Source organism: Anomaloglossus baeobatrachus, chromosome 5 (genome assembly GCF_048569485.1).
Source record: "Anomaloglossus baeobatrachus isolate aAnoBae1 chromosome 5, aAnoBae1.hap1, whole genome shotgun sequence".
NCBI lineage: Eukaryota > Metazoa > Chordata > Amphibia > Anura > Aromobatidae > Anomaloglossus > Anomaloglossus baeobatrachus.
In genome coordinates, this window is record NC_134357.1 from 597,672,711 (window position 1) to 597,693,522 (window position 20,812).

General features: G+C 55.1%; 1 protein-coding gene across 1 annotated transcript in view; it reads right to left on the reverse strand.

Moving 5' to 3' along the window:
• Positions 1-8,655: 8,655 nt before the first annotated feature.
• Positions 8,656-20,812, reverse strand: part of LOC142313183 (cytokine receptor-like factor 3) — a 27,317-nt gene continuing 15,160 nt past the window's right edge. The window contains exon 3 of the mRNA XM_075352168.1: positions 8,656-8,959. Within this exon, the coding sequence (XP_075208283.1) occupies positions 8,656-8,959 (304 nt within the window). The remainder of the gene's footprint in view (positions 8,960-20,812) is intronic.

Consider the following 20,812-nt stretch of genomic DNA (forward strand, 5'->3'; position numbering starts at 1 on the left):
TCTTTACTACCCACTCCAAAAATGTGCTAAATGATTCAAACAAGGAGCATGAGATGGAGCAGCCCATCGGTAAACACAAGTCTACATAAAACATTCCCTGCCACTGACAACCCAAGAGATGGAAGCTTTCTGGATGGACTGGTAGGAGTCTAAAGGCAGCTTCAATGTCTGTTTTTGCCATTAAAGCTCCTCTGCCGTACTTCTGAACCCATGCAATCGCTGTATCAAATGAAGTATACGAGACTGTGCAAAGTTCCTGATCGATTCCATCATTAACTGAGCTTCCATGAGGGAAGGACAGATGATGGATCAGCCTAAACTTATTGGGTTCCTTCTTTGGGACCACCCCCAATGGAGAGACCCTTAAGTTTTCTATTGGCATTTTGGGGAATGGGCCTGCCATGCGGCCCAGGTCAATTTCTTTGTTTAGTTTTGTGGAGACAATGTGAGAATATGTATAAGCTGAAGCAAGGTTACGAGAACAGGTTAATGGGCCTGAAGTAGATGGGATCTTAAAACCTTCTGAGAAACCCTCCCCCAGCAATTGTGCTGCTTTTCTATCTGGGTACCTGCTTAGATAGCCCACCATCTCCCCGAGTCTAATTGGGGTTTCCCCCTTTTTGGTTAATCTCTGCTGTTGGGGTTTTATTTCGTTTAAAGCATTTTGATAGGCTATGGTTTCCACTACAGAAGCTGCATTCATGTTTGTACCTGCATGTGTTTCCGAATCTGCACTGGCTATCATTGAACTGCCAGCAGCAACCTTTTCTGTTTGCTGCCGACAATCCGATTGCTGATGATCTGCCGACATAGCCCTGAAAGGGCTGATTAACCCCACGTGGCGCTGTCATGAGACGCATCCATAAACTAATATCTTTGTGATCCCAACGAATCCCTTGGCGACCAGCCTTTCGTTGGCGAAACTGCTCATCATAGCGCAGCCATGCTAAACCTCCATACACACGGTGCGCCTCCCCGATAGAATTCATGTAACAAAATAAGGCAGAGCAATGTTCAGGAGTTTTTTGGCCTATTACACTTGCTAATATGGCAAAGGCATGGAACCAATTGCTAAATGTTTGGGGGATGAGACAATACCGTCTTTCTTGTTCCTCTCTTTTCCTCTCATCAAACCTTACTCTATCCAAGTTATATTTTTCTAAGGGCAATAATGAAAATATTTCCACATATTCGTCGGCCCAAATCTTCTCCCTAACCTCCTGTTTCAAATGAATTCCTAGAGGACCCTCAAAACATACATATAATTCTCCTTTTGCTGCATCAGATAATGGAACCCCTTGTGAAATGACTGCGTCCTCCTGTGTCTCTGGATCAGCACACGACTGACTTACCACCTCCGGTGTCCGGCGACCATTCCCACACCATGCAGCAATAGGAGAAGAAGTTATGGGTAAGCTAGACTGACTCAAAGCCTCCTTAACCCCTGACACTAATTGCTGTACTACTGAATTAAGATCCCATCCTACATTGCCGGGAACTGCACCCCCAACTGCGCCCACTGGACTTATTACAGGTGTTGTTACACTAGATATAGGACAAGAAAAAGTGTTCTCACCAATACCTGGCTGCGTCCTAGGTTGACCAGCCGTCCGTGACGTATTAGTTATAGTCTCTACAGCCCCTCCATTATTGAAGTGCTGCGTGCTGCTGCCCTCTAGTGGGCAGTCGTTATCTGTGTCATAGTCATTGTCTGGAATCTCTTCTGAGTCTTGTAGCTGTAGATTTCTTGCCGGACTCACATCCTGAGCCGGCCGAAGAAGTCTTTGTCTGGTTAAAGTACTTTTGCGCAGTTGTCTTTTTGTATTCCTGCCACCCCTCGTGTAATGAGAACCCGGATCCGGAAATGTTGTGTGTCCTAAGCCCATCCCCCCGTGTTGGTTTATTTCCTGGGGTAAGGCCGTATGATGTCCTCTAGAATGATACAAAGTTTGTTGAGGAAGTTCTAAGGATTCATGGTGGGCTGTGGTCACGTCAGTTGTAGCTTGTGTGGCTGCTTCTCTGGCTGGCACCTCAGTAGAGCTGGACTTTCTCCTTGCACTTCTTGGTGTCTCTCTGGTTAGATTGTCGGGCTCTTTTCTCTGTCCTTTGTTATTCTTGTACTGTAATTTCCTTCCTGGTTTGTAAGCAGGATCAGAGGCCGTGCTGCGCTTTGCTCTTTTCCTAGAGGTAACGGAAGGACTTATGATCCTATTGTGAGTCCTATTGGCCATTTCAGAAGTTAGTCTCTCAGGAGGTCTTGATCTTCTTAGAGTTTGATGTTCAGAAAGTTCAGAAGGGACAGATGCTGTATCCCGGGCATTCTTCAGCAATTCGTCTAGCTGGGCCTGAATCCATTCGGGCCTACATGTCAAAGCCGCGGCCTGAACGCTCTTCAGCAAGGCATCCATACTGCTTGTTCAGTCTTTAAGTCCAGGACAAAGGAATGACACCTTAACATGGGACCTATTTCTTATATGGCCCCTGCCCCCATCTCTCCTCCTGCTCGCCCACCACCACATTCCTTAGGTAAAAACCCCCATCCCTTACTCCTTAACCCTTTCCTGGATCTATCACTGCCTCAGTCATGTACGTTACGTCTATCTGCCTTCACTCTGCTGATCTGCCGCAGATTTATCTCTGTGTGTGACTGGGCCTTTAGATCACCCACAAACATTACAGGTAGACACAAAATCAACCACATCTCAATGCAACCTCGGCCATGTAAATTGATGAGAAAGGAGGTCCAAGATCGCTTTACTCCTGGATAACCTACGAAAGCCGAATTATAATGTTCCCTTAAAATTGTGAGTGGCAATTGCAAAAGGCACAAACAATCGCCCTGAAGCACAAGCGGCATCCCCTGACCAACTCAGTCACGATCACCAGAGATGAGACCCAAGTTGTGATGGAGGGATATTGTGGGTCATGTACCATTTTGTGTGGGTTCATGTTTAGATGTGGTTCACTGTCCATTATTTGTACTGCTTATGTGTACATTCTATTGTCTGTAGATAATCACCCCCTACAGTGTTTCTGTCCCTAGGTCTGGGGGAGGGGTCCAGGGATTCAACTTAGGGTACTTTCACACTTACGTTAATTTCCTTCCGTCACAATCCGCCCTTTTGGAAACCAGCGGAATCCGTTAACGGATTCCGCTGTTTCCCATAGACTTGTATGGATGACGGATTGTGCCAAAAGTACCTGCATTGCTTCCGCTGGCCGACGCTCCGTTGCTTCCGCCCAGCGGGAGGAACGCAGCATGTAACGTTTTTTGAGTGGCAAAATCCTCTATTTTTCCCTGCGCATGCTTTTTTTTTTTTTTTTTAAATCACAGAAACTTTATTTTGTCTCTCGGTGGCCGAACGTTCAGCTGAGCGCCCGGCCGCCGGCATGTGAGAGCGCTCAGCTGAGCGCCCGGCCGCCGGCATGTGAGAGCGTTCAGCTGAGCGCCCGGACGCCGGCATGTGAGAGCTCTCAGCTGAGCGCCCGGATGCCGGCATGTGAGAGCTCTCAGCTGAGCGCCCGGCCGCCGGCATGTGAGAGCTCTCAGCTGAGCGCCCGGCTGCCGGCATGTGAGAGCTCTCAGTTGAGCGCCCGGCCGCCGGCATGTGAGAGCTCTCAGTTGAGCGCCCGGCCGCCGGCATGTGAGAGCTCTGAGCTGAGCGCCCGGCCGCCGGCATGTGAGAGCTCTCAGTTGAGCGCCCGGCCACCGGCATGTGAGAGCGCTCAGCGCCCGGCCGCCGGCATGTGAGAGCGATCAGCTGAGCGCCCGGCCGCCGGCATGTGAGAGCGATCACCTGAGCGCCCGGCCGCCGGCATGTGAGAGCGATCAGCTGAGCGCCCGGCCGCCGGCATGTGAGAGCGCACAGCGACCGGCCGCCTGTATGTGAGAGCTCTCAGCTGAGTGCCCGGCCGCCAGCATGTGAGAGCGCTCAGCGCCCGGCCGCCGGCATGTGAGAGCGATCAGCTGAGCGCCCGGCCGCCGGCATGTGAGAGCGATCCCCTGAGCGCCCGGCCGCCGGCATGTGAGAGCTCTCAGCTGAGCGCCCGGCCGCCGGTATGTGAGAGCTCTCAGCTGAGCGCCCGGCCGCCGGCATGTGAGAGCTCTCAGCTGAGCGCCCGGCCGCCGGCATGTGAGAGCTCTCAGTTGAGCGCCCGGCCGCCGGCATGTGAGAGCTCTCAGTTGAGCGCCCGGCCGCCGGCATGTAAGAGCTCTGAGCTGAGCGCCCGGCCGCCGGCATGTGAGAGCTCTCAGTTGCGCGCCCGGCCGCCGGCATGTGAGAGCTTTCAGCTGAGCGCCCGGCCACCGGCATGTGAGAGCTCTCAGCTGAGCGCCCGGCCGCCGGCATGTGAGAGCTCTCAGCTGAGCGCCCGGCCGCCGGCATGTGAGAGCTCTCAGCTGAGCGCCCGGCCGCCGGCATGTGAGAGCTCTCAGCTGAGCGCCCGGCCACCGGCATGTGAGAGCTCTCAGCTGAGCGCCCGGCCGCCGGCATGTGAGAGCTCTCAGCTGAGCGCCCGGCCGCCGGCATGTGAGAGCTCTCAGCTGAGCGCCCGGCCGCCGGCATGTGAGAGCTCTCAGCTGAGCGCCCGGCCGCCGGCATGTGAGAGCTCTCAGCTGAGTGCCCGGCCACCGGCATGTGAGAGCGCCCGGCCACCGGGTAATCAGCTGATCGTTCACAATAGTCTGCTGCCAGTAAAACTGTAAAATAAAAAAAAAAAAAAAAAAAAAGCTTTCCGTTGTTTTGTACGATCCGTTGCATCCGTCACACAACGCAATGCAATGGATGCTGTTCAACCCAAGTGTGAAACTAGCCTAAACTCTCTGTTTGTCTTGGAGATAGGCAGTCTGTTGGAGAACTTCAAGAATGAAGCAGGAAGAATGATCCTCTGGTAGAAGCTGAGACTTCTCAGAGAGAGACCTGGACATTTATCCTTAATGGACTATATTTGTGTTACTGGACTAATTTTACCCTCTGTTTTGTGGATTATTTTATGGACCGTTTTGATTTGGTTGGAATAAATGCTCCTTGGATTGTACCGCCATCTCTCTGATGATTGTGTGTTATGGGAGAAAGACCCCTTGACACAAGGCCTCAAAAAATTCATCCACCGACCGGAGACAAGTGGAGACATGTGGCAAAGACAAAGCCCAGGATTGCAGATCACCTTGCAACACCCGCTGCTCCTCATCTCCAGAGGAGTAAAGCCGAAGCCTAAGGCACAGTTTACAGGCTTCTTTACATACAAAACACTTTGTCTGTACCCCCTACAAACCTGTCTGGGAACACTTTTAGGCTCCGGCTGGACCTTCTTACCCGCAGACAACCCAACATTAGGAGTCAGTGACTGCTGCTGCTATTGCACCGCTGTGTGACGGTCTGCAACCTCTAGGGACAGACCCTGCAGCTGCTGAGCCAAGTCAGCAACAGGATCCATGAGAGAGGAAAAAAATAAACAAAAACGTGTGTCAGCTTTCTTGTTTTTTTGTACGGCTGGTGATACTGTCACGTTAGGTATAGGGAAGTAGCAACCGAGTGGCGAAAGGTAAGGGAACAGGACCCCTGCCTCTAGGGAAGGGGAAGATGGTGACCTGTAATCAAACCTACCGCTGGTCCCTGGGGTCCCTCACCACTCTAGATAGGTTCTGCACCTATGCGCCGAGCCAGATTCCTGACCCTAGTTATCCCTAGAGCTGGCCATAAATAGGGAACGGGTGGGATGAGCTCTTCGTCAACCCCACTAAACAACTATAGAAGACACAAGAAGGACACATGGGGGGAAAAGCATGAACTACTTATCCACAGATGACTCAGGTAGAAGTTCAGCAAAGCTTCAGCAACAGTACCACAGAGGAGTACAAGCCACCTGCTTGCAACCAGAGCTAGAATGAACTGTATAATATCACCAGCACCAGTCCACTCAGGAGTGAGGGAGTATTTAAGCACAAGGGAAATACTGATAATCAGCAGCTGGACAGAAGTTTAGCTCCCCTGGGATTTAAAGGGAAATACATAAAAATCCAGCAGGAAAGCTACCTAGTACAATAAATAATAACAGCAGAAACATCAGCAAGTCAGGGAGCATTTTACGCAGCCAAATGCTGTGACCTTGTACTGCCAGAAACCACACGACTGTCTGTCACCCGTGACACTCACTGAGGAGCTCCTGAATCTCCTCCATTCTGGTGGGGTCACTGAGGAGCCCCTGAATCCCCTCCATTCTGGTGGGGGTCACTGAGGAGCCCCTGAATCTCCTCCATTCTGGTGGGGTCACTGAGGAGCCCCTGAATCTTCTCCATTCTGGTGGGGGTCACTGAGGGGCTCCAGAATCTCCTCCATTCTGGTGGGGTCACTGAGGAGCTTCTGGAATCTCCTCCATTCTGGTGGTCTCACTAAGGAGCTCATGAATCCTCTCCATTCTGGTGGTCTCACCGAGGAGCTCCGGATTCTCCTACATTCTGGTGGGGTCACTGAGGAGCTCCTGAATCTCCTCCATTCTGGTGGGGTCACTGAGGAGCTCCTGAATCTCCTCCATTCTGGTGGAGTCACTGAGGAGCTCCTGAATCTCCTCCATTCTGGTGGGTCACTGAGGAGCCCCTGAATCTCCTCCATTCTGGTGGGTCACTGAGGAGCCCCTGAATCTTCTCCATTCTGGTAGTCCTATTGAGGCAGCTCCTGAATTTCCTCCATGCTGGTGGTCTCACTGAGGAGCTTCTGGAATCTCCTCCATTCTGGTGGCCTCACTAAGGAGCTCATGAATCCTCTCCATTCTGGTGGGGTCACTGAGGAGCCCCTGAATCTCCTCCATTCTGGTGGGGTCACTGAGGAGCCCCTGAATCTCCTCCATTCTGGTGGGGTCACTGAGGAGCCCCTGAATCTTCTCCATTCTGGTGGTCCTATTGAGCAGCTCCTGAATTTCCTCCATGCTGGTGGTCTCACTGAGGAGCTTCTGGAATCTCCTCCATTCTGGTGGCCTCACTAAGGAGCTCATGAATCCTCTCCATTCTGGTGGTCTCACCGAGGAGCTCCGGATTCTCCTACATTCTGGTGGAGTCACTGAGGAGCCCCTGAATCTCCTACATTCTGGTGGTCTTATTGTGTAGCTCCTGAATTTCCTCCATGCTGGTGGTCTCATTGAGGAGCTCCTGAATTTCCTCCATTCTGGTGGTCTCACTGAGGAGCTTCTGGAACCTCCTCCATTCTGGTGGTCTCACTGAGGAGTCCCTGCATCTCCTCCATTCTGGTGGTCTCAGTGACGAGCCCCTGAATCTCCTCTATTCTGGTGGTCTCTGTGACGAGCTCCTGAATCTCCTCAATTCTGGTGGTCTCAGTGAGGAGGTCCTGAATCTCCTCCATTCTGGTGGGGGTCACTGAGGAGCTCCTGAATCTCCTCCATTCTGGTGGAGTCACTAAGGAGCTCCTGAATCTCCTCCATTCTGGTGGGGTCACTGAGGAGACCCTGAATCTTCTCCATTCTGGTGGGGTCACTGAGGAGCCCCTGACTCTCCTCCATTCTGGTGGGGTCACTGAGGAGCCCCTGAATCTTCTCCATTCTGGTGGTCCTATTGAGTAGCTCCTGAATTTCCTCCATGCTGGTGGTCTCACTGAGGAGCTTCTGGAATCTCCTCCATTCTGGTGGCCTCACTAAGGAGCTCATGAATCCTCTCCATTCTGGTGGTCTCACCGAGGAGCTCCGGATTCTCCTACATTCTGGTGGAGTCACTGAGGAGCCCCTGAATCTCCTCCATTCTGGTGGTCTTATTGTGTAGCTCCTAAATTTCCTCCATGCTGGTGGTCTCATTGAGGAGCTCCTGAATTTCCTCCATTCTGGTGGTCTTATTGTGTAGCTCCTGAATTTCCTCCATGCTGGTGGTCTCATTGAGGAGCTCCTGAATTTCCTCCATTCTGGTGGTCTCACTGAGGAGCTTCTGGAACCTCCTCCATTCTGGTGGTCTCACTGAGGAGTCCCTGCATCTCCTCCATTCTGGTGGTCTCAGTGACGAGCCCCTGAATCTCCTCCATTCTGGTGGTCTCTGTGACGAGCTCCTGAATCTCCTCCATTCTGGTGGTCTCAGTGAGGAGGTCCTGAATCTCCTCCATTCTGGTGGTCTCAGTGAGGAGGTCCTGAATCTCCTCATTCTGGTGGGGGTCACTGAGGAGCTTCTGAATCTCCTCCATTCTGGTGGAGTCACTAAGGAGCTCCTGAATCTCCTCCATTCTGGTGGGTCACTGAGGAGCCCCTGAATCTCCTCCATTCTGGTGGGGTCACTGAGGAGACCCTGAATCTTCTCCATTCTGGTGGGGTCACTGAGGAGCCCCTGAATCTCCTCCATTCTGGTGGGGTCACTGAGGAGCCCCTGAATCTTCTCCATTCTGGTGGTCCTATTGAGCAGCTCCTGAATTTCCTCCATGCTGGTGGTCTCACTGAGGAGCTTCTGGAATCTCCTCCATTCTGGTGGCCTCACTAAGGAGCTCATGAATCCTCTCCATTCTGGTGGTCTCACCGAGGAGCTCCGGATTCTCCTACATTCTGGTGGAGTCACTGAGGAGCCCCTGAATCTCCTCCATTCTGGTGGTCTTATTGTGTAGCTCCTGAATTTCCTCCATGCTGGTGGTCTCATTGAGGAGCTCCTGAATTTCCTCCATTCTGGTGGTCTCACTGAGGAGCTTCTGGAACCTCCTCCATTCTGGTGGTCTCACTGAGGAGTCCCTGCATCTTCTCCATTCTGGTGGTCTCAGTGACGAGCCCCTGAATCTCCTCTATTCTGGTGGTCTCTGTGACGAGCTCCTGAATCTCCTCCATTCTGGTGGTCTCAGTGAGGAGGTCCTGAATCTCCTCCATTCTGGTGGTCTCAGTGAGGAGGTCCTGAATCTCCTCCATTCTGGTGGTCTCAGTGAGCAGCTCCTGAATCTCCTCTATTCTGGTGGTCTCAGTGAGGAGCCCCTGAATCTCCTCTATCCTGGTGGGGGTCAATGAGGCGCTCCTGAATCTCCTTCATTCTGTTGGGGGTCACTGAGGAGCTCCTGAATCTCCTCCATTCTGGTGGTCTCAGTGAGGAGCCCCTGAATCTCCTCTATTCTGGTGGTCTCTGTGACGAGCTCCTGAATCTCCTTCATTCTGTTGGGGGTCACTGAGGAGCTCCTGAATCTCCTCCATTCTGGTGGTCTCAGTGAGGAGCTCCTGAATCTCCTTCATTCTGTTGGGGGTCACTGAGGAGCCCCTGAATCTCCTCTATCCTGGTGGGGGTCAATGAGGCGCTCCTGAATCTCCTTCATTCTGGTGGGGTCACTGAGCAGCTCCTGAATCTCCTCCATTCTGGTGGGGGTCACTGAGGAGCTCCTGAATCTCCTCCATTCTGGTGGTCTCAGTGAGGAGCCCCTGAATCTCCTCCATTCTGGTGGTCTCAGTGAGGAGCCCCTGAATCTCCTCCATTCTGGTGGTCTCAGTGAGGAGCCCCTGAATCTCCTCCATTCTGGTGGTGTCAGTGAGGAGCCCCTGAATCTCCTCCATTCTGGTGGGGGTCACTGAGGAGCCCCTGAATCTCCTCCATTCTGGTGGTGTCACTGAGGAGCTCCTGAATCTCCTCCATTCTGGTGGGGTCAGTGAGGAGCCCCTGAATCTCCTCCATTCTGGTGGTCTCACTGAGGAGCCCCTGAATCTCCTCCATTCTGGTGGTCTCAGTGAGGAGCCCCTGAATCTCCTCCATTCTGGTGGTCTCAGTGAGGAGCCCCTGAATCTCCTCCATTCTGGTGGTGTCAGTGAGGAGCCCCTGAATCTCCTCCATTCTGGTGGGGTCACTGAGGAGCCCCTGAATCTCCTCCATTCTGGTGGTGTCACTGAGGAGCTCCTGAATCTCCTCCATTCTGGTGGGGTCAGTGAGGAGCCCCTGAATCTCCTCCATTCTGGTGGTCTCACTGAGGAGCCCCTGAATCTCCTCCATTCTGGTGGTGTCAGTGAGGAGCTCCTGAATCTCCTCCATTCTGGTGGGGTCACTGAGGAGCTCCTGAATCTCCTTCATTCTGGTGGGGTCAGTGAGGAGCCCCTGAATCTCCTCCATTCTGGTGGGGTCACTGAGGAGCCCCTGAATCTCCTCCATTCTGGTGGGGGTCACTGAGGAGCTCCTGAATCTCCTCCATTCTGGTGGAGTCACTGAGGAGCTCCTGAATCTCCTCCATTCTGGTGGTCTCACTGAGGAGCCCCTGAATCTCCTCCATTCTGGTGGGGGTCACTGAGGAGCCCCTGAATCTCCTCCATTCTGGTGGTGTCACTGAGGAGCCCCTGAATCTCCTCCATTCTGGTGGTGTCACTGAGGCGCTCCTGAATCTCCTCCATTCTGGTGGTGTCACTGAGGAGCCCCTGAATCTCCTCCATTCTGGTGGGGTCACTGAGGAGCTCCTGAATCTCCTCCATTCTGGTGGGGTCACTGAGGAGCTCCTGAATCTCCTCCATTCTGGTGGGGTCACTGAGGAGCTCCTGAATCTCCTCCATTCTGGTGGGGGTCACTGAGGAGCCCCTGAATCTCCTCTATTCTGGTGGGGGTCACTGAGGAGCTCCTGAATCTCCTCCATTCTGGTGGGGTCACTGAGGAGCTCCTGAATCTCCTCCATTCTGGTGGGGGTCACTGAGGAGCTCCTGAATCTCCTCCATTCTGGTGGGGTCACTGGGGAGCCCCTGAATCTCCTCCATTCTGTTGGGGGTCACTGGGGAGCCCCTGAATCTCCTCTATTCTGTTGGGGGTCACTGAGGAGCTCCTGAATCTCCTCCATTCTGGTGGGGTCACTGAGGAGCCCCTGAATCTCCTCCATTCTGGTGGGGGTCAGTGAGGAGCCCCTGAATCTCCTCCATTCTGGTGGGGGTCACTGAGGAGCTCCTGAATCTCCTCCATTCTGGTGGGTGTCACTGGGGAGCCCCTGAATCTCCTCCATTCTGGTGGGGTCACTGAGGAGCTCCTGAATCTCCTCTATTCTGGTGGGGGTCACTGAGGAGCTCCTGAATCTCCTCCATTCTGGTGGGGGTCACTGAGGAGCTCCTGAATCTCCTCCATTCTGGTGGGGGTCACTGAGGAGCTCCTGAATCTCCTCCATTCTGGTGGGGTCACTGGGGAGCCCCTGAATCTCCTCCATTCTGGTGGGGGTCACTGAGGAGCTCCTGAATCTCCTCCATTCTGGTGGGGTCACTGAGGAGCTCCTGAATCTCCTCCATTCTGGTGGGGTCACTGGGGAGCCCCTGAATCTCCTCCATTCTGGTGGGGGTCACTGAGGAGCTCCTGAATCTCCTCCATTCTGGTGGGGGGTCACTGAGGAGCCCCTGAATCTCCTCCATTCTGGTGGGGTCACTGAGGAGCTCCTGAATCTCCTCTATTCTGGTGGGGGTCACTGAGGAGCTCCTGAATCTCCTCCATTCTGGTGGGGGGTCACTGAGGAGCTCCTGAATCTCCTCCATTCTGGTGGGGTCACTGGGGAGCCCCTGAATCTCCTCCATTCTGGTGGGGGTCACTGAGGAGCCCCTGAATCTCCCTCCATTCTGGTGGGGGTCACTGAGGAGCTCCTGAATCTCCTCCATTCTGGTGGGGGTCACTGGGGAGCCCCTGAATCTCCTCCATTCTAGTGGGGGTCACTGGGGAGCCCCTGAATCTCCTCCATTCTGGTGGGGGTCACTGAGGAGCTCCTGAATCTCCTCCATTCTGGTGGGGGTCACTGGGGAGCTCCTGAATCTCCTCCATTCTGGTGGGGGTCACTGGGGAGCCCCTGAATCTCCTCCATTCTGGTGGGGGTCACTGAGGAGCTCCTGAATCTCCTCCATTCTGGTGGGGGTCACTGAGGAGCTCCTGAATCTCCTCCATTCTGGTGGAGTCACTGAGCAGCTCCTGAATCTCCTCCATTCTGATGGGGTCACTGAGGAGCCCCTGAATCTCCTCCATTCTGGTGGGGGTCACTGAGGAGCTCCTGAATCTCCTCCATTCTGGTGGGGTCACTGAGGAGCCCCTGAGTCTCCTCCATTCTGGTGGGGTCACTGAGGAGCTCCTGAATCTCCTCTATTCTGGTGGGGTCACTGAGGAGCTCCTGAATCTCCTCCATTCTGGTGGTCTCACTGAGGAGCTCCTGAATCTCCTCCATTCTGGTGGGGGTCACTGAGGAGCTCCTGAATCTCCTCCATTCTGGTGGGGTCACTGAGGAGCCCCTGAGTCTCCTCCATTCTGGTGGGGTCACTGAGGAGCTCCTGAATCTCCTCCATTCTGGTGGGGTCACTGAGGAGCCCTGAGTCTCCTCCATTCTGGTGGGGTCACTGAGGAGCCCCTGAGTCTCCTCCATTCTGGTGGGGTCACTGAGGAGCCCCTGAGTCTCCTCCATTCTGGTGGGGTCACTGAGGAGCTCCTGAATCTCCTCCATTCTGGTGGGGTCACTGAGGAGCCCCTGAGTCTCCTCCATTCTGGTGGGGTCACTGAGGAGCCCCTGAATCTCCTCCATTCTGGTGGGGGTCACTGAGGAGCTCCTGAATCTCCTCCATTCTGGTGGGGTCACTGAGGAGCCCCTGAGTCTCCTCCATTCTGGTGGGGTCACTGAGGAGCTCCTGAATCTCCTCTATTCTGGTGGGGGTCACTGAGGAGCTCCTGAATCTCCTCCATTCTGGTGGGGTCAGTGAGGAGCCCCTGAATCTCCTCCAATCTGGTGGGGTCAGTGAGGAGCCCCTGAATCTCCTCCATTCTGGTGGTCTCACTGAGGAGCTCCTGAATCTCCTCCATTCTGGTGGGGTCACTGAGGAGCCCCTGAATCTCCTCCATTCTGGTGGGGGTCACGGAGGAGCCCCTGAATCTACTCCATTCTGGTGGGGGTCACTGAGGAGCTCCTGAATCTCCTCCATTCTGGTGGGGGTCACGGAGGAGCCCCTGAATCTCCTCCATTCTGGTGGGGTCACTGAGGAGCTCCTGAATCTCCTCCATTCTGGTGGGGTCACTGAGAAGCTCCTGAATCTCCTCCATTCTGGTGGGGTCACTGAGAAGCTCCTGAATCTCCTCCATTCTGGTGGGGTCACTGAGGAGCTCCTGAATCTCCTCCATTCTGGTGGTCTCAGTGAGGAGCCCCTGAATCTCCTCCATTCTGGTGGTCTCAGTGAGGAGCTCCTGAATCTCCTCCATTCTGGTGGGGTCACTGAGGAGTCCCTGAATCTCCTCCATTCTGGTGGTCTCAGTGAGGAGCCCCTGAATCTCCTCCATTCTGGTGGTCTCAGTGAGGAGCCCCTGAATCTCCTCCATTCTGGTGGGGTCACTGGGGAGCTCCTGAATCTCCTCTATTCTGGTGGGGGTCACTGAGGAGCTCCTGAATCTCCTCCATTCTGGTGGTCTCACTGAGGAGCTCCTGAATCTCCTCCATTCTGGTGGGGTCACTGAGGAGCTCCTGAATCTCCTCCATTCTGGTGGTCTCACTGAGGAGCTCCTGAATCTCCTCCATTCTGGTGGTCTCAGTGAGGAGCCCCTGAATCTCCTCCATTCTGGTGGGGTCACTGAGGAGCCCCTGAATCTCCTCCATTCTGGTGGGGTCACTGAGGAGCTCCTGAATCTCCTCCATTCTGGTGGTCTCACTGAGGAGCTCCTGAATCTCCTCCATTCTGGTGGTCTCAGTGAGGAGCCCCTGAATCTCCTCCATTCTGGTGGGGTCACTGAGGAGCTCCTGAATCTCCTCCATTCTGGTGGGGTCACTGAGGAGCTCCTGAATCTCCTCCATTCTGGTGGTCTCACTGAGGAGCTCCTGAATCTCCTCCATTCTGGTGGTCTCAGTGAGGAGCCCCTGAATCTCCTCCATTCTGGTGGGGTCACTGAGGAGCCCCTGAATCTCCTCCATTCTGGTGGGGTCACTGAGGAGCCCCTGAATCTCCTCCATTCTGGTGGGGTCACTGAGGAGCCCCTGAATCTCCTCCATTCTGGTGGGGGTCACTGAGGAGCCCCTGAATCTCCTCCATTCTGGTGGGGTCACTGAGGAGCCCCTGAATCTCCTCCATTCTGGTGGGGGTCACTGAGGAGTCCCTGAATCTCCTCCATTCTGGTGGGGGTCACTGAGGAGCCCCTGAATCTCCTCCATTCTGGTGGTGTCAGTGAGGCGCTCCTGAATCTCCTCCATTCTGGTGGTGTCACTGAGGAGCCCCTGAATCTCCTCCATTCTGGTGGTGTCACTGAGGAGCTCCTGAATCTCCTCCATTCTGGTGGGGTCACTGAGGAGCTCCTGAATCTCCTCCATTCTGGTGGGGTCACTGAGGAGCTCCTGAATCTCCTCCATTCTGGTGGTGTCACTGAGGAGCCCCTGAATCTCCTCCATTCTGGTGAGGTCACTGAGGAGCCCCTGAATCTCCTCCATTCTGGTGGGGTCACTGAGGAGCCCCTGAATCTCCTCCATTCTGGTGGGGTCACTGAGGAGCTCCTGAATCTCCTCCATTCTGGTGGTGTCACTGAGGAGCCCCTGAATCTCCTCCATTCTGGTGGAGTCACTAAGGAGCTCCTGAATCTCCTCCATTCTGGTGGGGGTCACTGAGGAGCCCCTGAATCTCCTCCATTCTGGTGGGGTCACTGAGGAGCCCCTGAATCTCCTCCATTCTGGTGGGGTCACTGAGGAGCTCCTGAATCTCCTCCATTCTGGTGGGGTCACTGAGGAGCCCCTGAATCTCCTCCATTCTGGTGGTCTCAGTGAGGAGCCCCTGAATCTCCTCCATTCTGGTGGGGTCACTGAGGAGCTCCTGAATCTCCTCCATTCTGGTGGGGTCACTGAGGAGCTCCTGAATCTCCTCCATTCTGGTGGTGTCACTGAGGAGCCCCTGAATCTCCTCCATTCTGGTGGAGTCACTAAGGAGCTCCTGAATCTCCTCCATTCTGGTGGGGGTCACTGAGGAGCCCCTGAATCTCCTCCATTCTGGTGGGGTCACTGAGGAGCCCCTGAATCTCCTCCATTCTGGTGGGGTCACTGAGGAGCTCCTGAATCTCCTCCATTCTGGTGGGTCACTGAGGAGCCCCTGAATCTCCTCCATTCTGGTGGTCTCAGTGAGGAGCCCCTGAATCTCCTCCATTCTGGTGGGGTCACTGAGGAGCTCCTGAATCTCCTCCATTCTGGTGGGGTCACTGAGGAGCTCCTGAATCTCCTCCATTCTGGTGGGGGTCACTGAGGAGCTCCTGAATCTCCTCCATTCTGGTGGGGGTCACTGAGGAGCCCCTGAATCTCCTCCATTCTGGTGGGGTCACTGAGGAGCCCCTGAATCTCCTCCATTCTGGTGGGGTCACTGAGGAGCTCCTGAATCTCCTCCATTCTGGTGGGGGTCACTGAGGAGCTCCTGAATCTCCTCCATTCTGGTGGGGTCACTGAGGAGTCCCTGAATCTCCTCCATTCTGGTGGGGACACTGAGGAGCCCCTGAATCTCCTCCATTCTGGTGGTGTCACTGAGGAGCCCCTGAATCTCCTCCATTCTGGTGGGGTCACTGAGGAGCCCCTGAATCTCCTCCATTCTGGTGGGGTCACTGAGGAGCTCCTGAATCTCCTCCATTCTGGTGGGGTCACTGAGGAGCTCCTGAATCTCCTCCATTCTGGTGGGGGTCACTGAGGAGCTCCTGAATCTCCTCCATTCTGGTGGGGTCACTGAGGAGCCCTGAATCTCCTCCATTCTGGTGGTCTCAGTGAGGAGCCCCTGAATCTCCTCCATTCTGGTGGGTCACTGAGGAGCTCCTGAATCTCCTCCATTCTGGTGGTGTCACTGAGGAGCTCCTGAATCTCCTCCATTCTGGTGGGGGTCACTGAGGAGCTCCTGAATCTCCTCCATTCTGGTGGGGGTCACTGAGGAGCTCCTGAATCTCCTCCATTCTGGTGGGGGTCACTGAGGAGCCCCTGAATCTCCTCCATTCTGGTGGGGTCACTGAGGAGCCCCTGAATCTCCTCAATTCTGGTGGTGTCACTGAGGAGCCCCTGAATCTCTCCATTCTGGTGGGGTCACTGAGGAGCCCCTGAATCTCCTCCATTCTGGTGGGGTCACTGAGGAGCTCCTGAATCTCCTCCATTCTGGTGGGGTCACTGAGGAGCCCCTGAATCTCCTCCATTCTGGTGGGGGTCACTGAGGAGCTCCTGAATCTCCTCCATTCTGGTGGGGTCACTGAGGAGCCCCTGAATCTCCTCCATTCTGGTGGGGGTCACTGAGGAGCTCCTGAATCTCCTCCATTCTGGTGGGGGTCACTGAGGAGCCCCTGAATCTCCTCCATTCTGGTGGAGTCACTGAGGAGCTCCTGAATCTCCTCCATTCTGGTGGTGTCACTGAGGAGCCCCTGAATCTCCTCCATTCTGATGGGGTCAGTGAGGAGGTCCTGAATCTCCTCCATTCTGGTGGGGTCAGTGAGGAGCTCCTGAATCTCCTCCATTCTGGTGGAGTCACTGAGCAGCCCCTGAATCTCCTCCATTCTGGTGGGGGTCACTGAGGAGCTCCTGAATCTCCTCCATTCTGGTGGGGTCAGTGAGGAGCCCCTGAATCTCCTCCATTCTGGTGGTCTCACTGAGGAGCCCCTGAATCTCCTCCATTCTGGTGGGTCACTGAGGAGCCCCTGAATCTCCTCCATTCTGGTGGGGTCACTGAGGAGCCCCTGAATCTCCTCCATTCTGGTGGGGGTCACTGAGGAGCTCCTGAATCTCCTCCATTCTGGTGGGGGTCACTGAGGAGCCCCTGAATCTCCTCCATTCTGGTGTGGGTCACTGAGGAGCTCCTGAATCTCCTCCATTCTGGTGGTCTCACTGAGGAGCCCCTGAATCTCCTCCATTCTGGTGGGGTCACTGAGGAGCTCCTGAATCTCCTCCATTCTGGTGGGGGTCACTGAGGAGCCCCTGAATCTCCTCCATTCTGGTGGGGGTCACTGAGGAGCTCCTGAATCTCCTCCATTCTGGTGGTCTCACTGAGGAGCCCCTGAATCTCCTCCATTCTGGTGGGGTCACTGAGGAGCTCCTGAATCTCCTCCATTCTGGTGGGGGTCACTGAGGAGCCCCTGAATCTCCTCCATTCTGGTGGGGGTCACTGAGGAGCTCCTGAATCTCCTCCATTCTGGTGGTCTCACTGAGGAGCCCCTGAATCTCCTCCATTCTGGTGGGGTCACTGAGGAGCTCCTGAATCTCCTCCATTCTGGTGGGGGTCACTGAGGAGCCCCTGAATCTCCTCCATTCTGGTGGGGTCACTGAGGAGCCCCTGAATCTCCTCCATTCTGGTGGGGGTCAGTGAGGAGCTCCTGAATCTCCTCCATTCTGGTGGGGTCAGTGAGGAGCTCCTGAATCTCCTCCATTCTGGTGGGGGTCACTGAGGAGCCCCTGAATCTCCTCCATTCTGGTGGGGTCACTGAGGAGCCCCTGAATCTCCTCCATTCTGGTGGTGTCAGTGAGGAGCTCCTGAATCTCCTCCATTCTGGTGGGGTCACTGAGGAGCCCCTGAATCTCCTCCATTCTGGTGGGGGTCACTGAGGAGCCCCTGAATCTCCTCCATTCTGGTGGGGGTCACTGAGGAGCCCCTGAATCTCCTCCATTCTGGTGGGGGTCACTGAGGAGCCCCTGAATCTCCTCCATTCTGGTGGTCTCACTGAGGAGCCCCTGAATCTCCTCCATTCTGGTGGAGTCACTGAGGAGCTCCTGAATCTCCTCCATTCTGGTGGTCTCACTGAGGAGCCCCTGAATCTCCTCCATTCTGGTGGGGTCAGTGAGGAGCCCCTGAATCTCCTCCATTCTGGTGGGGTCACTGAGGAGCCCCTGAATCTCCTCCATTCTGGTGGGGTCACTGAGGAGCCCCTGAATCTCCTCCATTCTGGTGGGGGTCACTGAGGAGCCCCTGAATCTCCTCCATTCTGGTGGGGTCAGTGAGGAGCCCCTGAATCTCCTCCATTCTGGTGGGGTCACTGAGGAGCCCCTGAATCTCCTCCATTCTGGTGGGGTCACTGAGGAGCCCCTGAATCTCCTCCATTCTGGTGGGGGTCACTGAGGAGCCCCTGAATCTCCTCCATTCTGGTGGGGTCACAGAGGAGCTCCTGAATCTCCTCCATTCTGGTGGGGGTCACTGAGGAGCCCCTGAATCTCCTCCATTCTGGTGGGGTCACTGAGGAGCCCCTGAATCTCCTCCATTCTGATGGGGTCACTGAGGAGCCCCTGAATCTCCTCCATTCTGGTGGGGTCACTGAGGAGCCCTGAATCTCCTCCATTCTGGTGGGGGTCACTGAGGAGCCCCTGAATCTCCTCCATTCTGGTGGGGTCACTGAGGAGCCCCTGAATCTCCTCCATTCTGGTGGTGTCACTGAGGAGCCCCTGAATCTCCTCCATTCTGGTGGGGGTCACTGAGGAGCCCCTGAATCTCCTCCATTCTGGTGGGGGTTACTGAGGAGCTCCTGAATCTCCTCCATTCTGGTGGGGGTTACTGAGGAGCCCCTGAATCTCCTCCATTCTGGTGGGGTCACTGAGGAGCAGTGTATATTGTGCTGCTGCGCCTGCGCGAGGTCCTCCAGGAGTCGTCTGCAATGTACGCTGCACGGCAGATCCCGGTGTATAGAGCGCCTGCTGGCCCTGCTCCGCTCACATTCACCACCAGGAGGCGCTGCGTATTCACAAAGGTAAGGGATGGTAGAATGAGCATGCGCACACTTTAATGCGTCCGAAGGGATTTCCAGCCGCTAAAAATCACGTGATTCCGACGTCATTAATCTGCGACTGAACTAAAAGAACCACGTGACACCAATGTCAGCAATCCTGAAAACGCTGAAAAGTGGAGGTTGGTAACAAACACCGCCCGTTACATACCCCCCTCTAACCCCCCCCCTGTACTGCTCCCCATATACCGCCCGTTATATACCCCCCTCTACCCCCCCCTGTACTGCTCCCCATATACCGCCCGTTATATACCCCCCTCTACCCCCCTCCTGTACTGCTCCTCATATACCGCCCGTTATATACCCCCCTCTACCGCCCCTCCTGTACTGCTCCCCATATACCGCCCGTTATATACCCCCCTCTACCCCCCCCTGTACTGCTCCTCATATACCGCCCGTTATATACCCCCCTCTACCGCCCCTCCTGTACTGCTCCTCATATACCGCCCGTTATATACCCCCCTCTACCGCCCCTCCTGTACTGCTCCCCATATACCGCCCGTTATATACCCCCCTCTACCCCCCCTCCTGTACTGCTTCTCATATATCCCCGTTATATACCCCCCTCTACCGCCCCTCCTGTACTGCTCCCCATATACCGCCCGTTATATACCCCCCTCTACCCCCCCTCCTGTACTGCTCCTCATATACCGCCCGTTATATACCCCCCTCTACCACCCCTCCTGTACTGCTCCCCATATACCTCCCGTTATATACCCCCCTCTACCGCCCCTCCTGTACTGCTCCCCATATACCGCCCGTTATATACCCCCCTCTACCCCCCCTCCTGTACTGCTCCTCATATACCGCCCGTTATATACCCCCTCTACTGCCCCTCCTGTACTGCTCCTCATATATCCCCCGTTATATGCCCCCCTCTACCCCCCCTCCTGTTCTGCTCCTCATATACCGCCCGTTATATACCCCCCTCTACCGCCCCTCCTGTACTGCTCCCCATATACCTCCCGTTATATACCCCCCTCTACCGCCCCTCCTGTACTGCTCCCCATTATACCGCCCGTTATATACCCCCCTCTACCCCCCCTCCTGTACTGCTCCTCATATACCGCCCGTTATATACCCCCCTCTACCCCCCCTCCTGTACTGCTCCTCATATACCGCCCGTTATATACCCCCCTCTACCGCCCCTCCTGTACTGCTCCCCATATACCTCCCGTTATATACCCCCCCTGTACTGCTCCTCATATACCGCCCGTTATATACCCCCTCTACCCCCCCTCCTGTACTGCTCCTCATATACCGCCCGTTATATACCCCCTCTACCCCCCCTCCTGTACTGCTCCTCATATACCGCCCGTTATATGCCCCCCTCTACCCCCCCCTCATATACCGCCCGTTATATACCCCCCTCTACTGCCCCTCCTGTACTGCTCCTCATATACCGTCCGTTATATACCCCCTCTACCGCCCCTCCTGTACTGCTCCTCATATACCGCCCGTTATATACCCCCCTCTACGCCCCCTCCTGTACTGCTCCTCATATACCGCCCGTTATATACCCCCCTCTACGCCCCCTCCTGTACTGCTCCTCATATACCGCCCGTTATATGCCCCCCTCTACCCCCCCTCATATACCGCCCGTTATATACCCCCCTCTACCGCCCTCCTGTACTGCTCCCCATATACCTCCCGTTATATACCCCCCTGTACTGCTCCTCATATACCGCCCGTTATATACCCCCTCTACCCCCCCTCCTGTACTCCCTCCTGTACTGCTCCCCAATATACCTCCCGTTATATACCCCCCCTGTACTGCTCCTCATATACCGCCCGTTATATACCCCCTCTACCCCCCCCCTCCTGTACTGCTCCTCATATACCGCCCGTTATATGCCCCCCTCTACCCCCCCCTCATATACCGCCCGTTATATACCCCCCTCTACCCGCCCCTCCTGTACTGCTCCCCATATACCTCCCGTTATATACCCCCCCTGTACTGCTCCTCATATACCGTCCGTTATATACCCCCTCTACCGCCCCTCCTGTACTGCTCCTCATATACCGCCCGTTATATGCCCCCCTCTACCGCCCCCTCCTGTACTGCTCCTCATATACCGCCCGTTATATGCCCCCCTCTAACACCCTCCTGTACTGCTCCTCATATACCGCCCGTTATATGCCCCCCTCTACCCCCCCCTCCTGTACTGCTCCTCATAT